At 49.9% G+C, this 23,323-nt stretch overlaps 2 protein-coding genes across 2 annotated transcripts in view; one reads left to right on the top strand and one right to left on the bottom strand.

Moving 5' to 3' along the window:
* Window positions 1-524: 524 nt before the first annotated feature.
* On the top strand, window positions 525-5,073 carry LOC101951576 (C-type lectin domain family 2 member D-like). Its single transcript, XM_005311294.5, has 5 exons — window positions 525-681; window positions 1,321-1,419; window positions 1,928-2,106; window positions 2,797-2,900; window positions 4,730-5,073. Exons 1-5 carry the CDS (start codon window positions 594-596, stop codon window positions 4,878-4,880), a joined length of 621 nt encoding a protein of 206 aa, XP_005311351.2. The 5' UTR covers window positions 525-593; the 3' UTR covers window positions 4,881-5,073.
* Window positions 5,034-23,323, bottom strand: part of LOC101950941 (killer cell lectin-like receptor subfamily B member 1B allele A) — a 25,401-nt gene continuing 7,111 nt past the window's right edge. Inside the window, exons 2-7 of the mRNA XM_065564228.1 lie at window positions 20,594-20,706; window positions 15,873-15,971; window positions 11,848-11,997; window positions 11,169-11,323; window positions 10,337-10,449; window positions 5,034-7,270 (exon numbers count right to left, since the gene is read on the bottom strand). Coding sequence (XP_065420300.1) covers window positions 7,147-7,270; window positions 10,337-10,449; window positions 11,169-11,323; window positions 11,848-11,997; window positions 15,873-15,971; window positions 20,594-20,706 — 754 coding nt within the window. The 3' untranslated portion in view covers window positions 5,034-7,146. The remainder of the gene's footprint in view (window positions 7,271-10,336; window positions 10,450-11,168; window positions 11,324-11,847; window positions 11,998-15,872; window positions 15,972-20,593; window positions 20,707-23,323) is intronic.

Below are 23,323 nucleotides of genomic sequence, written 5' to 3'. Positions count from 1 at the left end.
GTGTGACGTTAAATAGGCATAAGTGTTTGCAGGATTGGGGGCTTTAGGTCAGTTCTACACTACAGCCGTAGATTGGTATAATTACGTCACTCGGGGTGTGAAAAATCCACACCCTTGAGCAATGTAGTTATACTGACCTACCCCCAGTGTAGACAGCGCTATGTCAACGGGAGAACTGCTCCTGTTAACATATCTCCCGCCTCTCGGGGAGGTGGAGTAAGTATCCTATTGGCTGACTGGAAAGCTCTCACCTATTGGCTTAGAGCGTCTTCATTAAACTGCTACAGCAGCGCAACTGCGCTGACGCAGCATTTTAAGTGTAGACCTGCCCTTAGATTGTAAACTTTTTGGGGGCAGAGAACAGCTTTTAGTTATTTGTGTGTGCAGCGTGTAGCACAAAGGGGCACTAATGTAATGCAGATAACAAATAATAACAACACAAGCTGCTGTCCAATGCACAAAGGAAACACAGCAGAGAGAATGTTTCCCCTCTAATTATTCAGTTACATCATCTTCTCTGTTACTGTGACTATAGCAGGTTCAAGCAGAATTGTGTTGTTTTTTTTATAGAGAATGACACAGAAAGACAAAGGATGTACAATGGCCTGGATACCTGCAAGGAACAGTGGCTGGATATGCCCCTTAATAGCAATGGAGACCAGGAGCGAGGAAAGGAACCAAGTAGGTGGAACCCCTCTGCCTGGGAGAAACACCGCGGCTTACACAGATGAAGTTTTGGGTGCAGCAGCCCACATGCCTGCCTGCGAATGCAGCAGGGATCTGATCACCTCACCGGCTTCCTTTGAGCACCGCCGCTTGCTTGGCATCTACTGCCACAACTTTCCCTGCAGCCGGGCGCTTATGGCTGTGTAACAGGGTGCAGGGGCATTTTGTGGGCTTGCCAGCTGCACCCGTTTGGGACTGTGGCCCTGTCTCTCTCGCTCTGGTTCAGGGCTGAATATCCCAGTTTGTTTCGCTGGGACACAACGGCAAAAGCGCAGCTGTGCAAGGAGCAGGTTGGCTTGTTCCATGCCGGGCTCTGATCTTTACCTGTTTAAATCTCTCACCGAGTTAGAGTTACTACGGTGATAAGTGCTGTCGAAAAGCTCAGGAGGAAATTCGTAATCCCATATTCAGTGCAGGGTAGATCAGAGACAGCTACAAACTCTGATCTATCAAGCAGTTAGTGACTTTCCATTTGCTTGACTAGGGGGTGTGCAAACTGTCTTCTGTCTCTGGACTAGGCCACGGTAAATAAATAACTCAGATCCCTCCCCCCCGCAGCAGCCCCAGGAGTGTTAATATGTTGGTCTCTTTCAGGTTACGGATTCAGGAAAACTAGAACATTTACAATCGTCGCAGCAGTCACAGTCTTCCTCGTCCTCTCGGGTTTAATCGCGACCACAGCTACCCTGGCAGGTGAGCGCGCAGCTCTTATGGATTCACTCTCTGTGTTTTCTGTTCGGATCTGGAGCTGGCTCGAGCGCACGTTTCCAGGGCCTGGCGCTGACATCCTTGCGAGGTTTGGGGGAGCCAACATAGCACTGCAGCTACTAGGGAAAGCTTAGCCAAACGGCTTCCCGGGTCTTAGCTCCTGTAGTTGCCTCCTACTTCTTTTTTAATGCTGGTTGAAAAATGGGAAGGGGGCTGGACCAGGGCTGGCCCTAGACCTAACGGCGTCCCAAGCGAGGAGCATCTTCGGCGCCCCCCCTCCTTCATTCATTAAATGTTTGGAAGGTGAGGTCATGTCCTGCATGCATTGCCTTACTGAAAACGTCACGGCCCACCACTGCATCCAAGCAATTGCCAGAGCTGCTTAGGGGATTCTCTGAGGCCTTGGTCTAAGGGGATTATTCTACGTGTTCCCCTTGGATACGGAGATGAGGAGGGGGCAGCCTCTTACCCTATTCTACGTTCTCTGTTTCAGTCAGAACTGCTAAGTCGTGTTTGGCCTGTGCGGACGTCCCATCATGTCCGGATGGCTGGGTCGGCTACCAAAGACAGTGCTACTTCTTCTCCGAGGACGAAAGGAATTGGACCGCCAGCCAGAGCTACTGCTCTTCACAGGGCGCCTCCCTGGCGGGGCTTGACAGTGGCCTGGAGATGGTGAGGGACCCAGGTGTTTTGTGAGCACAATAAACAGGCCTTGACCTGACAGACCATGAGCCAATGGGACAGTGCCCAGGCCCTGCAGCGTGAGGCGCCCCTGTGTGTCCCATGTCGGGAGGGAAGAGTGAATGAGGTTTCCCAGGTCCCTGGCTGGAGTTGGAGCTTTGCAGCCAGTGCGTGATTGAAATTGCTTATTGGCAGCCTGCCCCCGCTCTTTCTCTGAGCAGGAATTCAGTGGAGAAACACAGCTCCAGCCCTGCTCATCTCCTGGGAATTCATTCCCTGCCCAGCTCAGCACAGCCAGTGCTTCCGTATGGATGGATGTACAGGAGAAGTGGCTGGCTGAAGAGATGGCCTGATTTTGCCCGGCTCTTGAGTGTTGTAGGCATTTCCCCTTTACTATAAAGCCACCCTTTGCCCTCCAGCACCCTAGCCACTACACAGAGCAACATGCTTTCCCTTGTATGTCAAAGCAAAGACACAGGGGCTTGTGCCCTATTTTGCTTTGTGACAATAGAGGAAGGTGACCTAAAAAGTCGTTCTTTTTTAAATGCCCCCCGCTCCTCCTCCTGTTTTTTTTTTTTCACATGATAGATACTGTCTAGGCTGGAAGACATTATGGGCAGGGTGTCAAACATAAGCCATTCATCCATGCAATACAATGGTCCCCCTTTGTTTGTTTTGAAGACGTTCCTTCTGCGGTACAAAGGCAGCGTTTACCATTGGATAGGCCTCAGAAGGGAGCCCAATCAGTCTTGGAAGTGGCCCAACGGCACCGAATTTGACAAACGGTGAGTCTGTTTCTGGCTATAAATTTTCTCAGTGCTAAGTCACTGGTGTTGGAAGTGCTGAGTGCAGAGAGATCAACAAAGGAGATCAACCCGACAAACGTACATGGGTCAAAAACAGGTGAAAAAATCAGTATTTCCACCCCTTGTGGGTTTAGTTTGTTATGGGGTGGGGTGAACCCCGTGGCTCCACTCTCCTGAAACTGGCATCAGCACCTCTGTTTTCTCACTGTATCTCATTTAGCTGGGTCCAAAACAGCACAAGCCCCGGCTTAGAGCCCTCACCCTTTGAGGGAGTGATGCAGCCAGCAGCTGTTTGCAGTGACCCAGGACAGCCTTTGAGGAGCATGTTTGAGTCAACGGGAATACAGTATTTTAGGGACTTTAGGTTAGAATGGAAAAGCAAAGCTTATATACATGGCCATGCTCACAAAGTTACCTGCCTCTCTGGCCCAGTGGATCGAGGGTTTCATCTCTGACTGTTTGCTCCAACCCCTCGCTCTACCCTGCTCTGTCGCAGGGTCTGTCTCTGCCCCAGATGAAGGTGTCATTGTAGCATGGGCAGGGCTGTCCCCAGGGGGGTGTGGGGCCCGAGACAACTCTGCCCCCTCCGCCCCTTACCCCCAGCCTCCGCCCCCACCCTGCCTCTTCCTGCCCCAGCTGCGTCCCCACTCCACCCCTTCCCCCCAGCCCCCAGCCCGCCTCTTCCCACCCCTGCTCTGCCCCTGCCTCTTTCTGGCTTCCACCTCCTCCACTGAGTGATGCCGGGAGCTGGTGGGGGAGGTGGAGTGGACCCCTCTGGGCTGGCCTAGTGCCCCCCGCAGGACCGTACACAGAACCGTCCCTAGGGTACGGCGATTCGGGGTGGCCACCGCGAGGCCCCCCAAAGCGTGGGGTCCGGGGCAGCCTCCCCGATTCACCGTACCCTGGGGCGGCTCTGAGCATGGGGTAGGCCTGGCAGCACAGGTGAGCAACCTGAGTGCACGCATGCCAGGGTGTCTGGGCTATGCACTCAGGTGGCTAGCCCGCACTGACGTCCATGCTGCCACCTCGGCACATGCAGAGTAGCCCCTGTTAAACTCAAGGTGCGACTTTAAATCGGTTTAATTAAACCAGTGCAAAAGGCAGTGTGGACATTCTTCTTTCAGTTTACATTGCTTATTCTGGTTTAGCATCAGTCAGCTGGGAACTGGTAAAAGATAAAACAAAATAAAATGCTCTGAAACTGGAATAACAGCTTCCATCCACCCAGGGGGCTTCCCCAGTTTAACAAAATCCAGGCAAGTTTATGCTTCCCTGTGGGTGTGACCGACAAGTAGGGCCGGTGCTACCATTAAGGCGAACTAGGCGGTTGCCTAGAGTGCCAAGATTTGGGGGCGCCAAAAAGTGGTGCCCCCAATTTCCCCCCCCCCCGCGGCAGCTCCCCACCCCAGCTCACCTCTGCTCCGCCTCCTCCCCGAGCACGCCGCCCCCGCTCTAATTCACCTCCCCTCCCAGGCTTGCGGCGCCAAACAGCTGATTGGTACCGCAAGCCTGGGAGGCGGGAGAAGTGGAGCAGCAACGGCGTGCTCGGGGAGGGGGCGGAGCAGAGGTGAGCTGGGGTAGGGAGCTGCCGCACGGCTCCCCGGGCCTGGGGGGCGGGGAGCTGACATGGGGGGGTGCCTTAGGGCGGGGGGGGGAGCTGCCACGGGGGGGTGCCTCAGGGCGGAGGCGGGGTTGGGGCAGGGAGTGCAAGGTGGAAGTTTCGCCTAGGGCGCGAAACTTCCTTGCACCGGCCCTGCCGACAAGCCTTGGCTACGGACTGATTCTAGCTCCGCGGCTTCTGGTTGCAGGTTCGAAGTAAGGGGAGGAGGAGCCTGTGCGTATCTGAATGATGTAGGCGTCAGCTCGTCAAGCTGTGAGACGGAGAAGAACTGGATCTGTGCCAAACCTGATCGATATGGGAAACGAAAAGAGAATAGTCCGGAAGGGACGGAAAAGTAATGACACTCAATTGCTGCTTCCAAACAAGTCTTCTCATTAAAGATGCGAACTGTCTTACTCTCATTCGTAATGCATAGATGATCAGTAGGTATCTAGTCCAAGAAAAAATAAATCAAATCGAGAGGGCAGCCAATGAAATGGAAAGGCAGCACATTTAAAACAATAAAAAAATAAATCTTTTATTGACACACTGCTTAAGTATCCTGTGGAACTAAGGCCACAAGATGTTATTGAGACCATGAGCTCAGCAGGATTCAAAAACAGACTGGACATTTAGATGGAAAATGGGTGGGTGGCCCTTTAAGTGGAGGCGGGTCCCAGCCCCACCTGTTACACTCAGCTTGCTTCCCCAGGTGGAAAAAATAAGCAAAGGCACATGATAGGCAGGTCACGGGGCTAAATCAGGCCTGTGGGGGTGGAGAGAGGACAGAAGCTTGTGGCGCAGAAGATGGGAGATGCCAGGTAGGAAGCCCTGGGGGTTGGTGCTTGGTAGAGACTCTAAGAACCCCAGGAGGGTCTATGGGGAGAACGGTGAATAAGCAGAAGAATTGGAAGCAAGAAGACAGCTCCTGAGAAAGGAGAGGCTGTGCCCAGCCTGAGACTTGGGTAGCAGCCACGGTTATGTTTGTTTATGGCCTCGGAGACACTGGAAGGGGTGGGCTTTTCTTTTACAACTTAGCTGGAGGTCCAGGTCCCTGCAACAACCAAGCGAGGCTGGAAGGTCGGGAGATTCCCACCTGAGAGAGGGGAAACTGAGGCAGCATAGCCTGACACCATATCAGGCAGGCGATGCTGCAACAAGGAACTTTTGCTGCTTAGAAAAAAGTTACAAGGACCCCAAACCGTCCTGCTTTAGAGCACACAACAGCCTTCCCAGCTGCCAGACCGGAGAGAAGTGTCCCCCAGAATGGAGCAGTTTGGAATAACCGTTCCTAAAGGACAGTTGTTTTCAAACTTTTTTTCTGGTGACCCAGTTGAACAAAATTGTTGAGCTGGGAATGAGGGGTTTGGGGTGTGGGAGGGACTCAGGGCTGGGGCAGAGGGTTGGGGTGCGGGGGTGAGGGCTGCGGGCTGGGGCCGGAAGGGACTCTGGGTTTGGGAGGGGCTTAGGGCTGGGGCAGGGGACTGGGGTGCGGGGTTGGAGCACGGGCTTACCTCAGGTGGCTCCCGATCAGCGGCTCAGCAGGGGTACTAAGGCAGGCTTCCTGCCTGTCCTGGCACTGCGGACCATGCTGCGCCCTGAAATCAGCCAGCAGCAGGTCCGGCTCCTAGGTGGAGGCGTGCAAGTGGCTCCACGCGGCTCTCGCCTGCAGGCCCCTCCCCACAGCTCCCATTGGCCGGGAACTGGCAAATGGGAGTGTGAAGCCTGTGCTCGGGGCAGGGGCAGCACACAGAGACCCGTGGCCCCCCTGCCTAGGAGCCGGACCTGCTGCTGGCCGCTTCTGGGGCACAGCACAGTGTTGGAACAGGTAGAGACTAGTCTGCCTTAGCCGGGCAGCACCGCTGCCAGGACTTTTAACGGCCCGGTCGGCGCTGCTAACCAGAGCCGCCGGGACCCAGTGCCTTATATTCCGTGACCCAGAACTGGATTGCGACCCACAGTTTTAAAACCACGGCTATAGGAGATTTATTCCTTTTTCTGGGGCAGTGGCTGCTGCCAGAGAGAGGATCCCAGCTAGACAGACCATTGAATTGAAGTGACATCTTCAGACAATAAATTTTTTTAGAATGCCGCAGGATCGGGGTCTGAGTTGAACACACCTGAAGAGAGTGAGTGCCATAAACGACAGGGAGGTGTATGGGACCCACAACTGACCATCTAATCCTGCTCAGAGGCAATTAGTGAGGACCGTGCTTAGAGAACCTGGCAGCCCCAGGTTGGCGGCAGGGCTCCTTCCTGCTGTCTGTGGTTTTTGGAAGCTGTGACAGCCTACAAGGGAGTTGCTTGGTGTCCAGTCCCCACCGTGAATCTCTGAGCGAGACAGAACCAGGGAAAAGACTCTTAACAGCACAACATGAGAACATGCAGCCAGAGCAGTGAATTAACCACGGCGCATCATCCCCATCTCCCGTAAACTGCCCCCCAGCTCTGCCGACTTCAACGAGGCCTTGCCGATTTACATCAGCTGAGGATCTGGCCCCAGATGTGTCAAACCATGGAACAAAGAAAGTTACGTAGCCCTTGCGATCATCTTCACGGGACAGACCAAGACGGAAGGCCTTTTCTCCATCAATTGCATCAACAACAGAGCTGGAACGGCCTTGCTTAGATCAGGAGCGCGTTCTTCTGGCAAATCCATTTTAATTCAGCGCTGCAGGTTTCCGATGCAATCTGGTTTCTTTTTAACACCCCGCAGTCCCTTCCACCGGGCCTCCCTGCTCTGAGGAACCTGCAGAATGAAAGAGACAGTCACTGCCAATGTGTATAGACTTCGCAGGGAGTTGGGTCTGTAGCGGCCCCGTGGGGCAGGAAACTGGGGCTTCTTTTTTCCTGTTTCAAAGGGAAGGCTGCACTGGGTGGGGACCCAGGAGATCAGCACTCAGTTCTAGGCTCTGCCACCGATTCCCTGCATGACCTTGGGCAAGTCACTCCTTGATCCTCAAAGGTAATTAGGCTCCGAACTCTCCCTGATTTCAATGGAAGTTAGGGCCCTAATCCCTTCTACCTAAATACTAAAATCCAGGGAGTTAGGAGCCAAGATACCTCTGGGGTTCTGGGCCTTAATCTCTGATTAATCAATGCCTGTTTGAGGGGTAGAGACGGCGTGACCGTGTGTTCAGCTGAGATGGGGGAAGAGGGACGGGTGTTTTAAGCAGCAGGGAATGGCACATGCCACTTCAAAATTCTTCCTGGTTTCCCTGCACTTATAGTTGGTGATGTCCCCATCCCCTTAGCTTCCAAAGCTTCCCCATTTCTGACTGGCTCTGGGCCTCAGGCAGAGAAAGGAGATCCCGCCCCCCTTCCTTGTCTCCTCTCAAAACTCCAGGGGAAAAGGTATCAGAGAGGAAGGGGCTAGGAGGGAGTAGGGGGAACCAGGGAAGGGGGAATCTGATAGAGGAGGTAAAGAGTTAGGGAGAGTGGGGGAATTTGAGGGAAGGAGGAGGGGAGCCATGGGGGAGGGGGAGGGAGAACAGGGACAAGAGGAGCCTTAAGGGGAAATTGGGGAGTTGGAGAAAGTGGAGGGGGGAACCAAAGGGGAAACTCAAGGGCCTCTGCAGAGGCGGTTTCTATTTGTCCACCAAGGTTGGGGTGGAAATTCCTCCACCCCCATCACCCTCCAACTCCCGTTTCCAACCAGGTCCCTTGTTCCACAGCTGTGGGAGATCAGATAGCTCAGGCACTAACGAAGCGCTGGGGAGGAAGGAGCAATGTTATAGTAAATGGAAAGAAACAAAGCTGCTCTTGCAATATTGCAGTTACAAATGTAGCTGCCCAGACTGCTGGAAGTTCAGAGGCCCCAGCACCTTACGGGTTGCACCAGCATTATGGGCTTCCATTAGGCGCTCACTAGGGTCACCAGACAGCAAGTGTGAAAAATCAGGACAGGGGGTGGGGGGTAATAGGCGCTTATATAAGAAAAAATTGGGACTGTCCCTATAAAATTGGGACATCTGGTCACCCTAGCACTCACACAACACTGGCTAGGGGCATAGGCACCGAGAGCAGCTAGTTGGCCAAGAAGATGTAACTGGGCAGGGGTATGATCAGGTCCCATGTGAGGATTTCTCTAGGAGCAGGAACACCCAGTCTCTGCCTTATAATGGGGGGGGGGGGGGGAATAAAAACCAGGAAATGGCTATAGAAAAAATGCAGGCAAGCAGTCAAGAAAGCAGCATTCCTCCCTGCCCAGTGGTGCGTCAGGCATTTAAGAGACCCACATGGGGAATGTGAAAGTTTAGTCTTTTGCCCAGACAGCTGGCTAACGCCGGTAGAGCAAGGACTGACCAGCCTTATGGCCTGATCCTGTTACATTGAATCAGCTGGGCTCTAGCTTGTAGCTACATACCAACCCCCGTCTGCTTTAGCCTGGCATTGTTTTAAACCTACAAAGTTTTACAACTTTGGCTGCAGTCGTATAATTAGAGCAGTAAAATTCTCACCACAGCGGATGCAATTAGACAGGGCTGATCTACACCAGGGACTTATATCGGTCCAGCTTCGTCTCGTGGGGGGTGTGAACAAGCCACACACCGAGAGACGCAGCTGTACCAACCGAACTCCCGGTGTAGCCAGCACTAGGTTGAGAGAACAATTCTTCTATCAACCTGTCCACCACTTCTCGGGGAGATGGATTAACTACGCCGACGGGAGAACTCCTCCCGTTGGTGTAGGAAGTGACTACACTGAAGTGAAGCAGCCGTGCCGCTGTAGCGTTTTAAGTGTAGACGTACCCACAGGAATAAAAGTGCTTATACTGGTATAGCTATTCCTTTATGCGAATACACTGTCCTGGTTTCAGGCACCTTTATATCAGTGTAATTGTGTCCACAGTACAGCTCATAATGATGTAATTATATCAGTTACAATTCACCCCCCTAACTGACATAGTTATATTGGCATGACTTTTAGGTGTATACCAGGCCTCATTAGCTGCACACAAACTCCCATGCTTGATCACCTGGGAAGGATGAGCTGGGGGTTGGGTTACGTTCCCAGAATCTGCAAGTATGGCTCAAGCCAAACTGTTTTGGAAAAGATGTCTTGCCCTCACCCTAATATTTTGTTATGGTGGCCCTAGCCTCTGTTTGCCAGAAGCTGGGAATGAGCGACAGGGGATGGATCACTTGATGATCACCTGTTCTGTTCATTCCGTCTGGGGCACCTGGAATTGGCCACTGTCAGAAGACAGGACACTGGACTAGATGGACCTTTGGTCTGACCCAGTATGGCCTTTCTTATGTTATGTTGAATATGTCTCTCTGATTATCATGACACCTGAAATACACACGAAAACCCAAACTTTTCCAGTGACGCCTGTTGTGACCTTCACTTCTGCAGTGCTGGGAGCTCTTGCAGTTTTACTGCGAGTCTCATGCTATTTTGTGCTTTTCTTTAAGTCACAGCTCTCGGAGTCAGGTGATTACAGGAAAATCTCAGCTTGTTTTTTAAAAAACAAAGTTTCTGCCCCTCCTGTTGTTTGAAAATATGACCCTAAAAACCAGAAGGCAAAGACAAAGAACCCTAAATGCATTATTTAAAAAAAAACTCATGATTTTTAAACAAATCTCACCATTTTGGGGACCGAACTCATGGGTTTAGGATGCTTGAGTTTTCCCACACTGTAATAATTTCAAAGGAGGTGAAGTGTGACATTTTGTGGCTTCTGAATCCGCAGAGTCAAGGGTCAGACTAGATGATCATAATGGTCCCTTCTGACCTTAAAGTCTATGAGTCTATGAAATGAGGCAATAAGATTGTTTGCAAACACAAACAGTACAAACATTAGGAAACTCACAGGTTTTCATTGAAGGGGGAGCTGTCTACCCAAATCCACGTCCTCTCAGGAGATTTAAAGTTTAATCCAATCCAAAGAGAATTTTTCTCGGATGTGATCGTCTGTATGTAATCCTGTAAAGTGTACGAGACAGGCGTCCGGGTGAATAAATGGTGCTTTAATTCTCTGATGTCTGCTCCAGTGTTGACAGCACCACACTCAAGTGCCGCAGTGGGGAAAATCACAAGGGCAATAAAAAAACACCACGACATACTGTTAGGGTGTCCAGGTGCCCAGTTTTCGACCAGAAAGTCTGATCGAAAAGGGGACCTGACAGTGTCTGGTCAGATCTACTGACTGGACACCCAAAGTCCAGTTATTGCAGGCAGGGGGAGTGGGGAGGCCACAGGTCATCACCTGTGCCATCCCCTGCTCAGCCGGGGCCACCTCCTATCTTCATTGGGTGGCTGCAGCTCCCAGCCCCAGCTCTGCAGATATGTCCCTCCTGACCCAGGCAGGGGGGCTGCTGGGAGGGGAAAAGCAGTGAGTGACGGGGGGAGAGGGGAAGAGGAATGTATGGGGGCGGGGATTTGGGGGAAGAGGCGGGGCAGGGGTGGGGCCTCAGGAGGAAGAGGCGGGGCAGGGGAGCTTCCGGCACTCCTGCTGGAGTGTCAGGTTTTTAAATATTACCAAGTTGGCAACCCAACATACTGTCCCTGCGATCTTAGCACTCCGAGCTGCTGACCTTCAAACAAAATATCTGCTGGCGTACCGGTGGGGTTGGAACTACATTTTCCCACAGGGGTTTATTACAGAGCAGTGCTCCAATATCCTGCAAGAAAATTAACTTTACCATCTCCTCCTGGTCCCTGGCCACCAGTAAATGAGAGCTCTTCGTTAAGCAGTCGTCACGGCTACTGTTCCACATTCTATTTTCTTTAGACACCCAGTAACATTTTCCCTTGTACGGCAGCCAGTCCCTGGGGCAAAGTTCGCACCTGGCGCCCTCTGGAGGGGGAATTGGAAAGAGCAGTCATTAATGAGTTGTTTGTATTACTGTAGCATCTACTGTAGGTGCTGATCAGCTGTTTGGCAGGTCAGGGAGGGGCTTGGAGGAGGGTGGAGAATGGTGAGTGGATGGGGGCAACAGGGAGAGGGTGGAGGGGACAGGAAAAGAGAGAGCGAGGGTGGGGCCTCGCGGGAGGGGGCGAGGGGATTGACATTATCAAACTGAAATATTGCAACGGTCCTGGATCAAAATTGTTTGGGATTTTCATTTCCCAGGAAATGTCAAGAATTCAGCTCTTGGTTCTGAGGCTGATGAGGAAAAAAAAATCCAAACGGTTGGAATTTCCCACCGAACAGAAATTTCCATTTCCCGGCAGGCTGTAATACCAGCACAGGGGCTTTGGGGCTGGGAGCGAATGGCTAAAAGCAGGTCCCACAAACAGCGCGGAGAAAAACAGGTTAAATAACAACCCACTGAAGATGCACCTACCCAGAAAAATGGAAGTCAGCGGCTGTGACGTTACCTGTTGAGCTGATTTGGGGTGGGTCACACAGGTACTGTTTCAGGGAAGACCATTTCTCCTGGCTGGCGACGCATTTACTTTCATTTCTGAGTCTCTCGGAGGCCGCCTCACCTTCAGGGGCCAGTCCATTCCCTGAGGAGCCCTGAAAAACTTCAGCACAACATCCAGGTGAATGAGCATTGCTGGTTGTGCTTTAAACCATTACGAATGCGGGCCTGTAAATTACACCTCATTCAGTAGCACTAGTGACTACGCTAGGGAAAGAGATGAGGGGACTGAAAGAAACAGATGGACTGGGCGTCTCCTTCGCTACCGGCGTTCAGCGCCTTCTCACTTTTCCTGTCTGTGTAACAAAGGTAAGGCCTTCCTGAGCAGCTCAGGTGAATTCATGCACTGGGATCCCGTCCTTTTCATTTTGTCCTGCTGTTGAGAATGATCAAGTTGTTTGTTGGCAAGTGTAACGGCATGAAAACGAGCAAGAAAATTCCTACAATTCCCTAGCTTTTTCTATGTTCAAAGACCATGGAGGTTGCAGAGGGCAGCGCTCAAGTTAGGCAAATGTTTCAGCAAAGCTTGCTTGTGAAACTTCATCACCTCTGCCCCCTGGTGCATCTGCGTTAGTATGATACGCCGGCTGTCCACACAGAACCCTGGCCTTATTCAGTGCACAGGTTGGATGGTGACTGCAGCAGGGATGCAGGGTTGACTTTGATTCATAGAAGGGGTTGGACGGTGGGCAGCGTGTGAGAAGCAAGGGGCTGCATATTGCACAAGCTACCTCTTACATTCAGCACTGGAGCCATTCAGTTTCCTAGATTGGCTGGAGCACCCCTGATTTCAGGCACCACCTCCTCAGTGCCTGCTTCTATCTCCCACTTTTACTGAGCCAGGGAGCTGGGTGAATGGATATTTATGTGGGAGGCGCTCTAGGCTAGAGGTTGGCAAACTATGGCCTGCAGGCCACATCAGGCCCGCAAGACCGTCCTGCCCGGCCCTTGAACTCCCAGCCAGGGAGGCTAACCCCCGTCCCTTCTCCCGCTGTCCCCCGTCCCCTGCAGCCTCACCTTGCTGCGCCACCAGTGCTCTGGCCCGCCGCTCCTGCCGGGCAGCATGGCGGTGTGGCTAGCTCTGGCCAGGCAGCGGGGCTACGAGCTCCTGCTGCTCTGAGCGGCATGGTAAGGGGGCAGAGAGAGTGGTGTGTGTGTGTGGGGGGGGGGTTGGATAAGAGGCAGAGGATCCCAGGGGGCAGTCAGGGGACAGGGAACAGGGGGGTTGGATAGGGGGTGGGATCCTGTAGGGGGCGGTTAGGAGTGGGAGGTCCCAGGAGGGGGGGTCAGGGGACAAGTAGCAGGGGGGGTTGGATGCGTTGGAGGTTCTGAGGGGGCCAGTCAGGGGGCGGGAAGTGGGAGGGGGCAGACAGGGGGCAGGGGCCAGGCTGTTTGGGGGACACAGCCTTCCCTACCCGGCCCTCCATACAGTTTCGCACCCCCGATGTGGCCCTCGGGCCAAAAAGTTTGCCCACCCCTGCTCTAGGCAAAGTCTCTATGGTTACAACATTGGAAAACCGCTCTAGGATCTGAAAACATAGGGACTCCTAGGGGTTTTCCAGGACTCTCTCCTTAGAAACTGCCCCCCTCGTCCACAACCAGCCCCCAGTCAGAGACAGAGGGGGGGATTTAAGCAAGGAGGGGCCAGTTAGAAAGGATGGAAATCATTGAGGAGAGCAAAGATGTATGCAAATCAGGGCATTGCATCATTTGCATAACCTCTTCTGATTTCTGGACCTGCACCTTTACCACAGGTGCTGTGAGCACTGCCCATCCTGTGCACTGTCTGAGGCGGGGGGTTCCATGGAAAAAAACCAGCGCATGCTCATGTAATTATCATGATGCCAACACACAAGGGGGGCTGAATTCAGGTTTTGCACAGGCATCGCTGGCGTGTCCTAGTTCCTAACTGCTTGACTTTGCCACCTCAATAAGGTCCTTGTAATCTTTCTATGGCATTGCCTGAGTTAAAAAAAAAAAGCAACTCCTCCCTGAAATGTATCAAAGCCATTCCGTGATGGGATATTTACTATTTTCTTCCACCTTGCACAAAATGGGCACCGTGGCGGAGCCCTGCCTCTTTGTGTGCACAATTTTGAGCATTAAAAGGAGCTGAACTTCTAAACCAGCCCTATGTAATTCATTACCTGCGTTCATTGATCACGGAGATTGAGGTGGGCTCCTTCGAACCTCTACCTTATCCCAAGTGCAGCTTCACATCAGAAATGAAATGCTCCTTAGCCTTCTCACACATGCATGTGTAGAGCCAATGCAATGCTTACGGATTATACAAGCCTTGTCCACACACAAACGAGCACTGGTTTAATTAGTGGGGATGCCTGTTAGGAGTGCTAGTGATGATAGTGTAGTATTCGGCCTGTATATTTGCCTGAGATAGAATGTGGGGTCTTGAGTTGCTTGCCCATTTGCCTTTTGATATTTTTATATTCTTACTAATATGTGTGAACAAAGAACAGAGACGCCGTGTGTTACATCTGCCCACACGCAGACGGGGTGAAAAGAGATACGCGAGAGAGCTAAAGTGTTGCTGGATAGAGTGGGAGTGTAATATACAAGCGTACACTTGAAGACTGCCTCGACGCCTACCTCAGGCAAATATACCACCCTGAATACTACATGATCATCACTAACACTCCTAGCAGTGCCCTTATTTCAGTTTTGCTTAAATCTGCTCCCAATCAAATTAAGCCAAAATAAGAGGGTCAACAACTGGGGTTGTGTCGGTTTAACTAAATTGGTTTAAATTCACACCTTTAGTTAAACTGGGGAAACCCTCCATGTCAGCATTGGAGAAATTCCATTTAAATTCTATCTGCAAGCAAAGTGCTAAGGGAGCAGATCTGCTATTAAAAACCATCCTCCTAGTATAACAAAAATCACTGCGCACGCACACTGAACTATTAAAAAACAGCAACAACAAATTCTTAGACTGTCCCCAAATCAAAATGTTAAGGAACCACAGAAAGGAACGTTGGTGACCCATATGTTCAAGGCCTAGAACTTTTAAATGTCTCCCCCAAACTGATGAGTAGAGTGGATTGACATTCAAATTTCTGTGCCACTGCATTATGATGACATTTTCATTCCAAAATTGTTTGGAACAAAAAGTAGAAATTTCTCAATTTTCTGTAGAGTGGAAATTTTTTAAAAAAATATCATTTAGGGAAAAAAATCAAAACAAGTGCATTGGAAAATTTCCAAAAGAAATGCTGAAATATTTCAAAATTTTGAAATCAAATTTTTATTTGTATTGTTCACCATTAAAGTTTTTATTGAGTTTTTATATGTGGTTCTATTTTTCAATTTCTTTTCATTTCATTTTCTTTTTAAAATTATTAAAAAGCAGCAGCTACCGGTTGTCTTAAACAGCCTGAGCGCTCATCTTATTTCCTTGTTGGATGTGTCCCCTGTTTGATGTTATGAAACCGTTTGACACATTGAGCAAGAAAATCAGAGAAGCCCTGAATACTAACGACAACAGCAAGTTCATTTCAACGTCTTGTGTTAGCCAGAAATCTTTTTTCTAGGCCATCAAAAACAACTGCTGCTTAGAAGAGTAGCTCTTTTAACCAATTTTAAAAATAAAACATAAATTGCAACCAAATATAATGCCTCATTTCTGGGCTGCCCAATTCCTAGGGGAGCTGGTTCTCTGGTTCCCCAACTCATTTCTACAGCAAACTCCCTGTTTTGCTGTCAGAGGTGTTAAAAAAAAATGTCACAAGCCTATTTTCCCCTCCCCACTTTTGTCATATCCAAGAACGTCTGAGCTACTTTTGCTCAAACTTTTTTAAAAAATATTGCTAAGAATGAACAGGGGAAAAATTAGCTCAAAATGTGAAAACTGTGGGAAATTATAAGAACCCTTGTAATAGAAATGCCTTAACGATAGGTATCACTGTGCTCTGACTGCCTGTGATATGCTTGCAAGGGAATAACTGGTGTGGAGAGACTTACCCCAAACACTCAGCACTATGACTGTCATCAGCAGGACAACGTACCCAGCGGCTCCGATCTTCAAGACAAGTTGATGCCAGTGCGGACACTGATGGAAATCTGGCCAATTCAGTATTTGGGGAAATTATAATAAAAAAGGAAATATTGCAATTACTTGATGATTTACATTCTCTTTTAAACAAGTCTCAGAGGGGCAGCCATGTTAGTCTGTATCTACAAAAACAACAAGGTGGCACCTTAAAGACTAACCGATTTAATTGGGCATAAGCTTTCCTACGTGAAAAACCCACTTCTTCAGATGCGTGGAGACTGCATCTGAAGAAGTGGGTTTTTACCCACAAAAGCTTATGCCCAAATAAATCGGTTAGTCTTTAAGGTGCCACCGGACTCCTCATTATTCTCTTTTAAAGCTTGTCCAGAAACCCCTGCAAGAGGATGGCGCACCAATGTATACTGCACCAGCAGATCCGCTCCCCACAACTGCTCGCAGCACTCCTATGTAATAGAGAAGTACTGACACCTTGATTTTACAGCTGGGAACTCAGGTCCAGAGAGATTGGAGTGGCTTGGCCATGATCACACAGGAAGTCTACGGCAGAGCAAGCTCAGATCTTTAGAATCACAGCCCAGCATCTTAGCCACCAGACCACCCTACCTTGGCTCATCGAATGATAAATGAATCATGATTCTGGGGGCTACGATCCAGCTGTCCGTCAGGTGAATGTCCATTTTAAGAGCCTCCCTGAAACTGTCTAGGTAGAATGATGCACCCCCTAATATTATCATGAAGTAGTAAAACAATAGCAATTGTTCTGCAATGTATTGTGGAAGAACTTGTCTGTCCCTGAACCTTGGTGTGAGCCTGTGACCAGCCAGCAGCGTGTTACGTCCAGGGCCGGTGCAAGGAAGTTTCGCGCCCTAGGCAAAACTTCCACCTTGCGCCCCCCCCCCACCAGCCCTGTGGCAGCTCCCCGCCCCCCCTCTGCCCTGAGGCGCCCTCCCGCGGCAGCTCCCCCCCGGGGAGCTGTGCGGCACCTCCCCACCCCAGCTCACCTCTGCTCTGCCTCCTCCCTGAGCACGCCGCCCCCACACTAATTCTCCTCCCCTCCCAGGCTTGTGGCGCCAAACAGTTGATTGGCGCTGCAAGCCTGGGAGGCGGGAGAAGTGGAGTGGCCCAGGAACGCTGTAAAAAAAAAATTGGGGGCACCGCTTTTTGGCACCCCTAAATCTTGGCACCCTAGGCAACCGCCTAGTTTGCCTTAATGGTAGCACCGGCCCTGGTTGCGTCTTCCCCTGGGCCCCCACTCCTGCACTCCCTCTTCCTCCCAAGACCCTGTCCCCCATTCACTCCTCTCTGCTCCCTCCCCTGTCGCCCCACCCCATTCTGGCACCCCTAGAGTTGCCAATTTTGGTTGGACGTATTCCTGGAGGTTTCATCACATGACCTAAGATTTAATCTGTAATTCCCGGAGACTGCAAGACAATCCTGGAGGGCTGGCCACCCTAGTGAGAAGCAGCTGAATCGAGGTGTTGGTCTGTGTGACTCTCTGGAGTGGGACAGAGGCAAGACAGCTGTTTCTTTGGGCCCACCCAGCCCAGGCAGAGGAAAGCTGGCCTGGCAGGCTGTGAATATGGCTCTCTCTCAGCCAAAGGGGTAAGGTTTTTATCCGAGACCAAAGAAAACCACAAAGAGCAAAAATTGAGTCTTCGCAAGAGAGACAACAGAGGGTGTCTCCTGCTTTTTAAGATCCTTCCTCTCAAATCCCTTCACACCCCAGCCACACGTCTTACATTTAACAGTCCAGAAAACAAGATTATGGCAACGAACACCAAAACTAAACAGCTCTGCCTGTGCCCTTATCACAGCTAACATTGTACATCAAATCAGCAGACGACACCAACATTGAATGGTGACATAACTAATTAAATGAGATCAGAGCTCTGAGGGCTGCCGGCAGCTGGAGAAAATATCAGAGTGAATAAATGTAACGCCCTGGCCCCGGGAGGGGAAATCAACTGCTGAGGGAGAACATGGAGGGGGTGGCTTTAAACCAAGGTCACTTTCATTTTGTTTTATCGGCCTAGTGGATGGACCGGTGGAGCGGGATGCAGGAAACCACGGTTCTTTCCCAGCTACTGCACTGACCACCTGGGTGATGCCGGGCAAGTCATTTTCTTGCTCCGTGCCTGTTTCCTCATGAGTAAAACAGGGATAACGATACTGACCATTGTAAAGCACTTTGAGATCTAGGGGTGAAAAGCTCCAGGTAAAATCCAAAGATTTTTACTTATTTCAGACCGAGCATCAGTAAGCAGTTTAGCACTGTTGCAAAAAAACAAACAAACAACAAAAAACCCCAATCCTAACATTGTGCTGGGCTGTATTAGCAGGAGTGTCGTAAGCAAGACATAAGATGTAATTCTGCCGCTCTACTCCATGCAGATATAGCCTCAACTGGAGTATTGTGTTCAGTTCCGGGCGCCACATTTCAGGAAAGATGTGGACAAATTGGAGAGAGTCCAGAGAAGAGCAACAAAAGTGATGAAAGGTCTGGAAAACATGAGCTAAGAGGGAAGATTGAAAGAACTGGGTTTGTTTAGTCTGGAAAAGAGAAGATTGAGAGGGGACATGATAACAGTTTTCAAGTACCTAAAAGGTTATCACAAGGAGGAGGGAGAACAATTGTTCTCCTTTACCTCTGAGGATAGGAGAAGCAGCAATGGGCTTAAATGGCAGAAAGGGCGGTTTAGGTTGGACATTAGGAAAAACTTACTGTCAGGGTGGTTAAGCACTGGAATAAATTGCCTAGGGAGGTTGTGGAATCTCCATCATTGGAGATTTTTAAGAGCAGGTTAGACAAACACCTGTCAGGGATGTTATAAAAGGTGCTGGTCCTGCCATGAGTGCAGGGGACTGGACTAGATGGACCGCTCAAGGTCCCTTCCAATCCTATGATTCTACGATTCTATGATTAATGGTTCATGTAACCAAGTGTGGAAGTGCTGAACTGGGGACTGGGTGGGGACCGAATACATCAGTTTTCAAAAAGGAAAATATTTGAGAACCACTGGGCTGTACTCTCAGCCACTTCTTCTAAAGGAAAGATGGTCCATCTCCATTAGCCCATGTCATTCTCTGTTAGCACCGTGAAATGTCTCTGTTGCAAATGTAACCTTCTTACCTGAAGGATTCAGGGCTAAATTCTGATCTCACTGCTCTGGTGTAAATCCGAAGTGACCCCACTGTTGGGGAGTTGGGGTTGGATCCTGATCTCAGTGACCGTGGTGTCAATCCACAGTGACTCCAGAACTAGTTAGTCTGGGTTTACACTGGTTTAAAGGAGAGCAGAGTCTTTGCCCTGCTTTCTGAAATAATACATTTAAATTCACTCTCTGCGCATCCCGAATCTCAATGCTCATTCTCGCTCATTCTTCCCCAAACTCAACCACGGAAGCTTTTTTTCATCCCTTCTGTGACAAAGTGGGGAAAATTTGTAATATTTTCATGATTCCTATGTGTGCCTCAGTTTTCCTCTGAACTTTGCATTGCCACCTACGTGTCGGGCAGGAGGGGAATTAACATTGCTCCTGGAAAAGTGCAGGAGACTCAGATGTGTGTGTCACCTTGCTGCCTGGCTGGAATGAATTGCGTCCTTAATGCACTGGCTGAAACCAACCCAGATCAACAGAAGGTTCAGAGAGAAGTCCCAAGGACTGAACCATCAATGCCTAAGAGCAGGAAACTTCATTAGGTGAGACATGTAAACAGAGCTGAAGAACAAAAGGGAAAATGGTGCTGGGTGGCTGGAATAGAGACTTCCCTATGCAGGGACTGAGAAGCTCTCCCCTGGGGAGGACAAAGGGACTGAGAGAGAGAGCCAGAGATGAAATCCATTGCAGCTTGGCTGGTTCATAGCACTGGCTTGGCCAGGATGGATGATGGTGTAACTTTTGCTTCTTTGCCAACCCAAGGACATTCAGAGTCTGTAGGCAGGTTACCTTGTTCTGAAAAGGCTGCCTGCATCACTGCAAATTCTCCCTGAGTGCATTGTACCCTTGGAGGAGGGGTACAGAACAAACCACCCACAGGGGTCTGGCTTGGCTGGATTTGTGGCAGGGACCCATGGATCACTGGTGCCCGAAGACCCAGTCTTGGGGTCCATGGACCGCTGTGGCACTATGTGAACCCTGGGGGTTTGGGACGCTGAAGGGGCACAGACTAGACCCTGTGAATCCGTGCCAGCCTCCACCTACCCCATTATTCTAGAGACACTCGGCAGGAAACATTGACACCTACAGCGTTAACTTGTTCCCACCCCAAGTCTGTAAATAATAAACTAAACTAAGCCTTAAGGATACCCTGACAAAACTATTCTCTGCTTGTCTTTCTGTGCTAGGGCTACAATTAGCTCTGAAGTGGCTTGGGAGACATTTACATGGACACAGTACAAAGTTTAAAATATACTATACGGATCAACTAATAAACAGTCATTTACTGGGCTAGGCCCAAGGCCCAGATTTGGTCCTGTCCAGCACGGGGGTATGGACCACATGACCCAGCAAGGTCCCTTCTACTCCTACATTTCTATGACTCTATATTACACAAACTAGTGCCTCTGTGCTGGACCCTATCTCTGTACACTCGTCTCCAGTCAGAAACCGGGAGATGTAGCTGAAAACCCCAATCTTAGCACAAAAGTAGGAAGTAAGAGCACACTCACTGTGGGGTTGAGATGAAGGAGGTAAGCGGGCTCCCGGGATGTTTAAATCAGCATAGACGACCTCCCCCGCCATGGCATGTACAGTCCGAGAAGAGAGCACACCAGTAAGCAGGCTGTGAAGAAGGAGAACCACCTATTATGCATAAAACAAAATGAACAACACATCCAAAGCCAGGAAGTGTTATCAATCAGAAGCCGTTGAATTTCTTTCTTATCACCACTCTGTGGATTTCCTTCGCTGTTTAAGGCTAAGGACTGAACCGTTAGCGTAGTTTTAATCAAGGCATTTGCACTTGCAGAGCTGGGAGGCATTGAATTGATTGGCTTCCAGACGCCCCCATGCTTTCCTGTAAACAGCAGCTCTGCGAGCTAGAGGGGGGCCCAACATTTTTTGCTGCATAAAAATTGAGAAAGAGCGTGGAAATGAAATTACAAGGGGTATTTCCCAGACCTGCTGGGAGCAGCCCAATCCAGACCTGTCCCCTCTCCCTCTCCAACAGATTTGGGATAGTCAAGCTCTTGTACTGATGCTCCCTGTGAAAAGAGATGGCGTTGGGTAGATGGCACATCACGGCTGATTTCTTCTTTCCTGTCTCTGTCCCAGAGGCTGCCATGCTGCATTTTGCTACGGGGGAGTTTAAATTCAGACTCAGGGATTTGTGCACAAGTTCCACAGATCAAAGGGGTAGCCATGTTCGTCTGGATCTGTAAAAGCAGCAAAGAGTCCTGTGGCACCTTATAGACTAACAGACGTATTGGAGCATGAGCTTTCATGGGTGAATACCCCTTTCTTCGGATGCATAGTTCCATAAAGTTCCCAATGCACAGGGACCAGGCCCACAGGTATAGAGTTGGAGTGTATGTAGGCTACCTTGCACAAGCTCTGAAAACCTTAGTGAGCAAGGATGCTCTTGTGGATAAGGAACAACTTGTGAGCTGGGGGTTCAAATCCCAGCTCTGTGACACAGACTCACTAAGGGACTTTGGGCAAATCTCTGGGCCTCAGTCCTTCATTTCTCCTTCCCATTTAGATTGGAAGCTTTTTGGGGCACAGGCTGTCTCTTACTATGTATTTGTACAGTGTGTGTTGTCAGATATTTGGCTGTGTGTGTGTGTTCTCTCTGTGTGCTGTCCCAGCTCTGTGCAGACAGCTGACACAGAAGACCTCAAACGACCCGCCCAATGACTACAAGATCCGTTAAGGTACGAAGGCACCCAGCCTGGTTTATTGTCCATGAAGCACTGTATAGGTGTCTTATACTTGCTACAAGTATACTCAATACGTGTATGCCCATGACAATAGATGCAGCTCAATTAGTGGCCGGACTTTTCACTAGCCCTTCGGCTGGCCAAAGACACTCTCTTTGAGACTCCATTTTGGTATCAAGGTGTTCTGGTACCACCCTTCTGGAATGTTCTTTCATGAGTGCATTGTGCCTAGTACCTCTCAGGAATGTGTGTTTCTGCACTATCAGCCCTGTTCTTGCCAGATTCTGTGAGCAGAGCCTGCCTCTTGCTCACAACCTTACTTTACTTTATATCATCAAAGCTTGGACCACTACTTTAGCCCAGGCCTCAGGCCTCATACCAGGCCTCTGATTCAAAGGTTTATGTTTCAGGCCCTCTTCCTACACAGTGTGCAGCGCAATGGAGGCCTGATTTCAGTTGTGTTCTGTAGATGCTACCAAAATGCACACAAACAATGTTGAGTGGCTGGTTGTTTACAGATATATGTATATATATATATATACGCGCTGCGGAAGTTGAATTTTTGTTCCATTGCAACAAACTCAGCCCCCATCTCTGCTTAGCTGCTACCCAGATATGTGTGGCTTTGACCTGAACATGTACCAAACCTATGCGGAAAATAACTCGACCCGCCTCTGTGGTGGTCAGACACAGAATAGTCTTAATATTTTGTCGCTTCAGTTGCACAAACCACTATATCCTCCAAATGCTTGACAGGGGTTAAAAAGTGCAAATACGTAATCTGCCAAATGCCAATTGTAATGTTGTTGTCAAAGCGTTTTCCAGTTTGTATGTAGCAAGAAGTGTTTCTTGTCTCTGGAGCGTTCAGAGCGGCTGCTGCAACGGGAACAGATTTCTTTAAATCAAAGTGGGTTTTTCACAGGGGAGTTTTACAAACCATTTTTAGTGAAACCAAATATTATTTTCAAGGAGAGTGTGTCCATTCTCACAGCATGACCTGGCAAACACAACCAATTCATAAAGGCAGACAGGCCAGAAACTCATCACCAGAAACAATATTAGAAGGAGAAAGAAATTAAGAACTATAGGCATGGTGGAAAAGAGATTGTTTGAATGTATGTAAACGAAATACCTATAGCTGTTACAGCTTTTCAAACACAGAGGGCAAACCGGGCCAGCTCCAGGGTTTTGGCCGCCCCAAGCAGCCAAAAATAAATAAATAAATAAAAGGCCGCGATTGCGATCTGCGGCGGCAATTCGGTGGAAGGTCCTTTGCTCCGAGCAGGAGTGAGGGACCGTCTGCCGAATTGCCGCCAAATATCTGGACGTGCCGCCACTCTCCGGAGCGGCCGCCCCAAGCACCTGCTTGCCAGACTGGTGCCTGGAGCCCACCCTGAGGGCAAAACATACACTTTTGAGCTAATATTTTACATAGAACTGTTCAGCAATGTCCCCCCTCCCTCTCCAGGAAAAAAAAGTAGTGAAAATGAGACATTTTTTATCTTTATTGATATTTTTCTT

The sequence above is a fragment of the Chrysemys picta genome, chromosome 12 (genome assembly GCF_011386835.1).
Source record: "Chrysemys picta bellii isolate R12L10 chromosome 12, ASM1138683v2, whole genome shotgun sequence".
NCBI classification, from domain to species: Eukaryota; Metazoa; Chordata; order Testudines; family Emydidae; genus Chrysemys; species Chrysemys picta.
The sequence above is the reverse complement of the archived record's forward strand: the minus strand, read 5'-3'. Positions and strand labels throughout refer to the sequence as shown.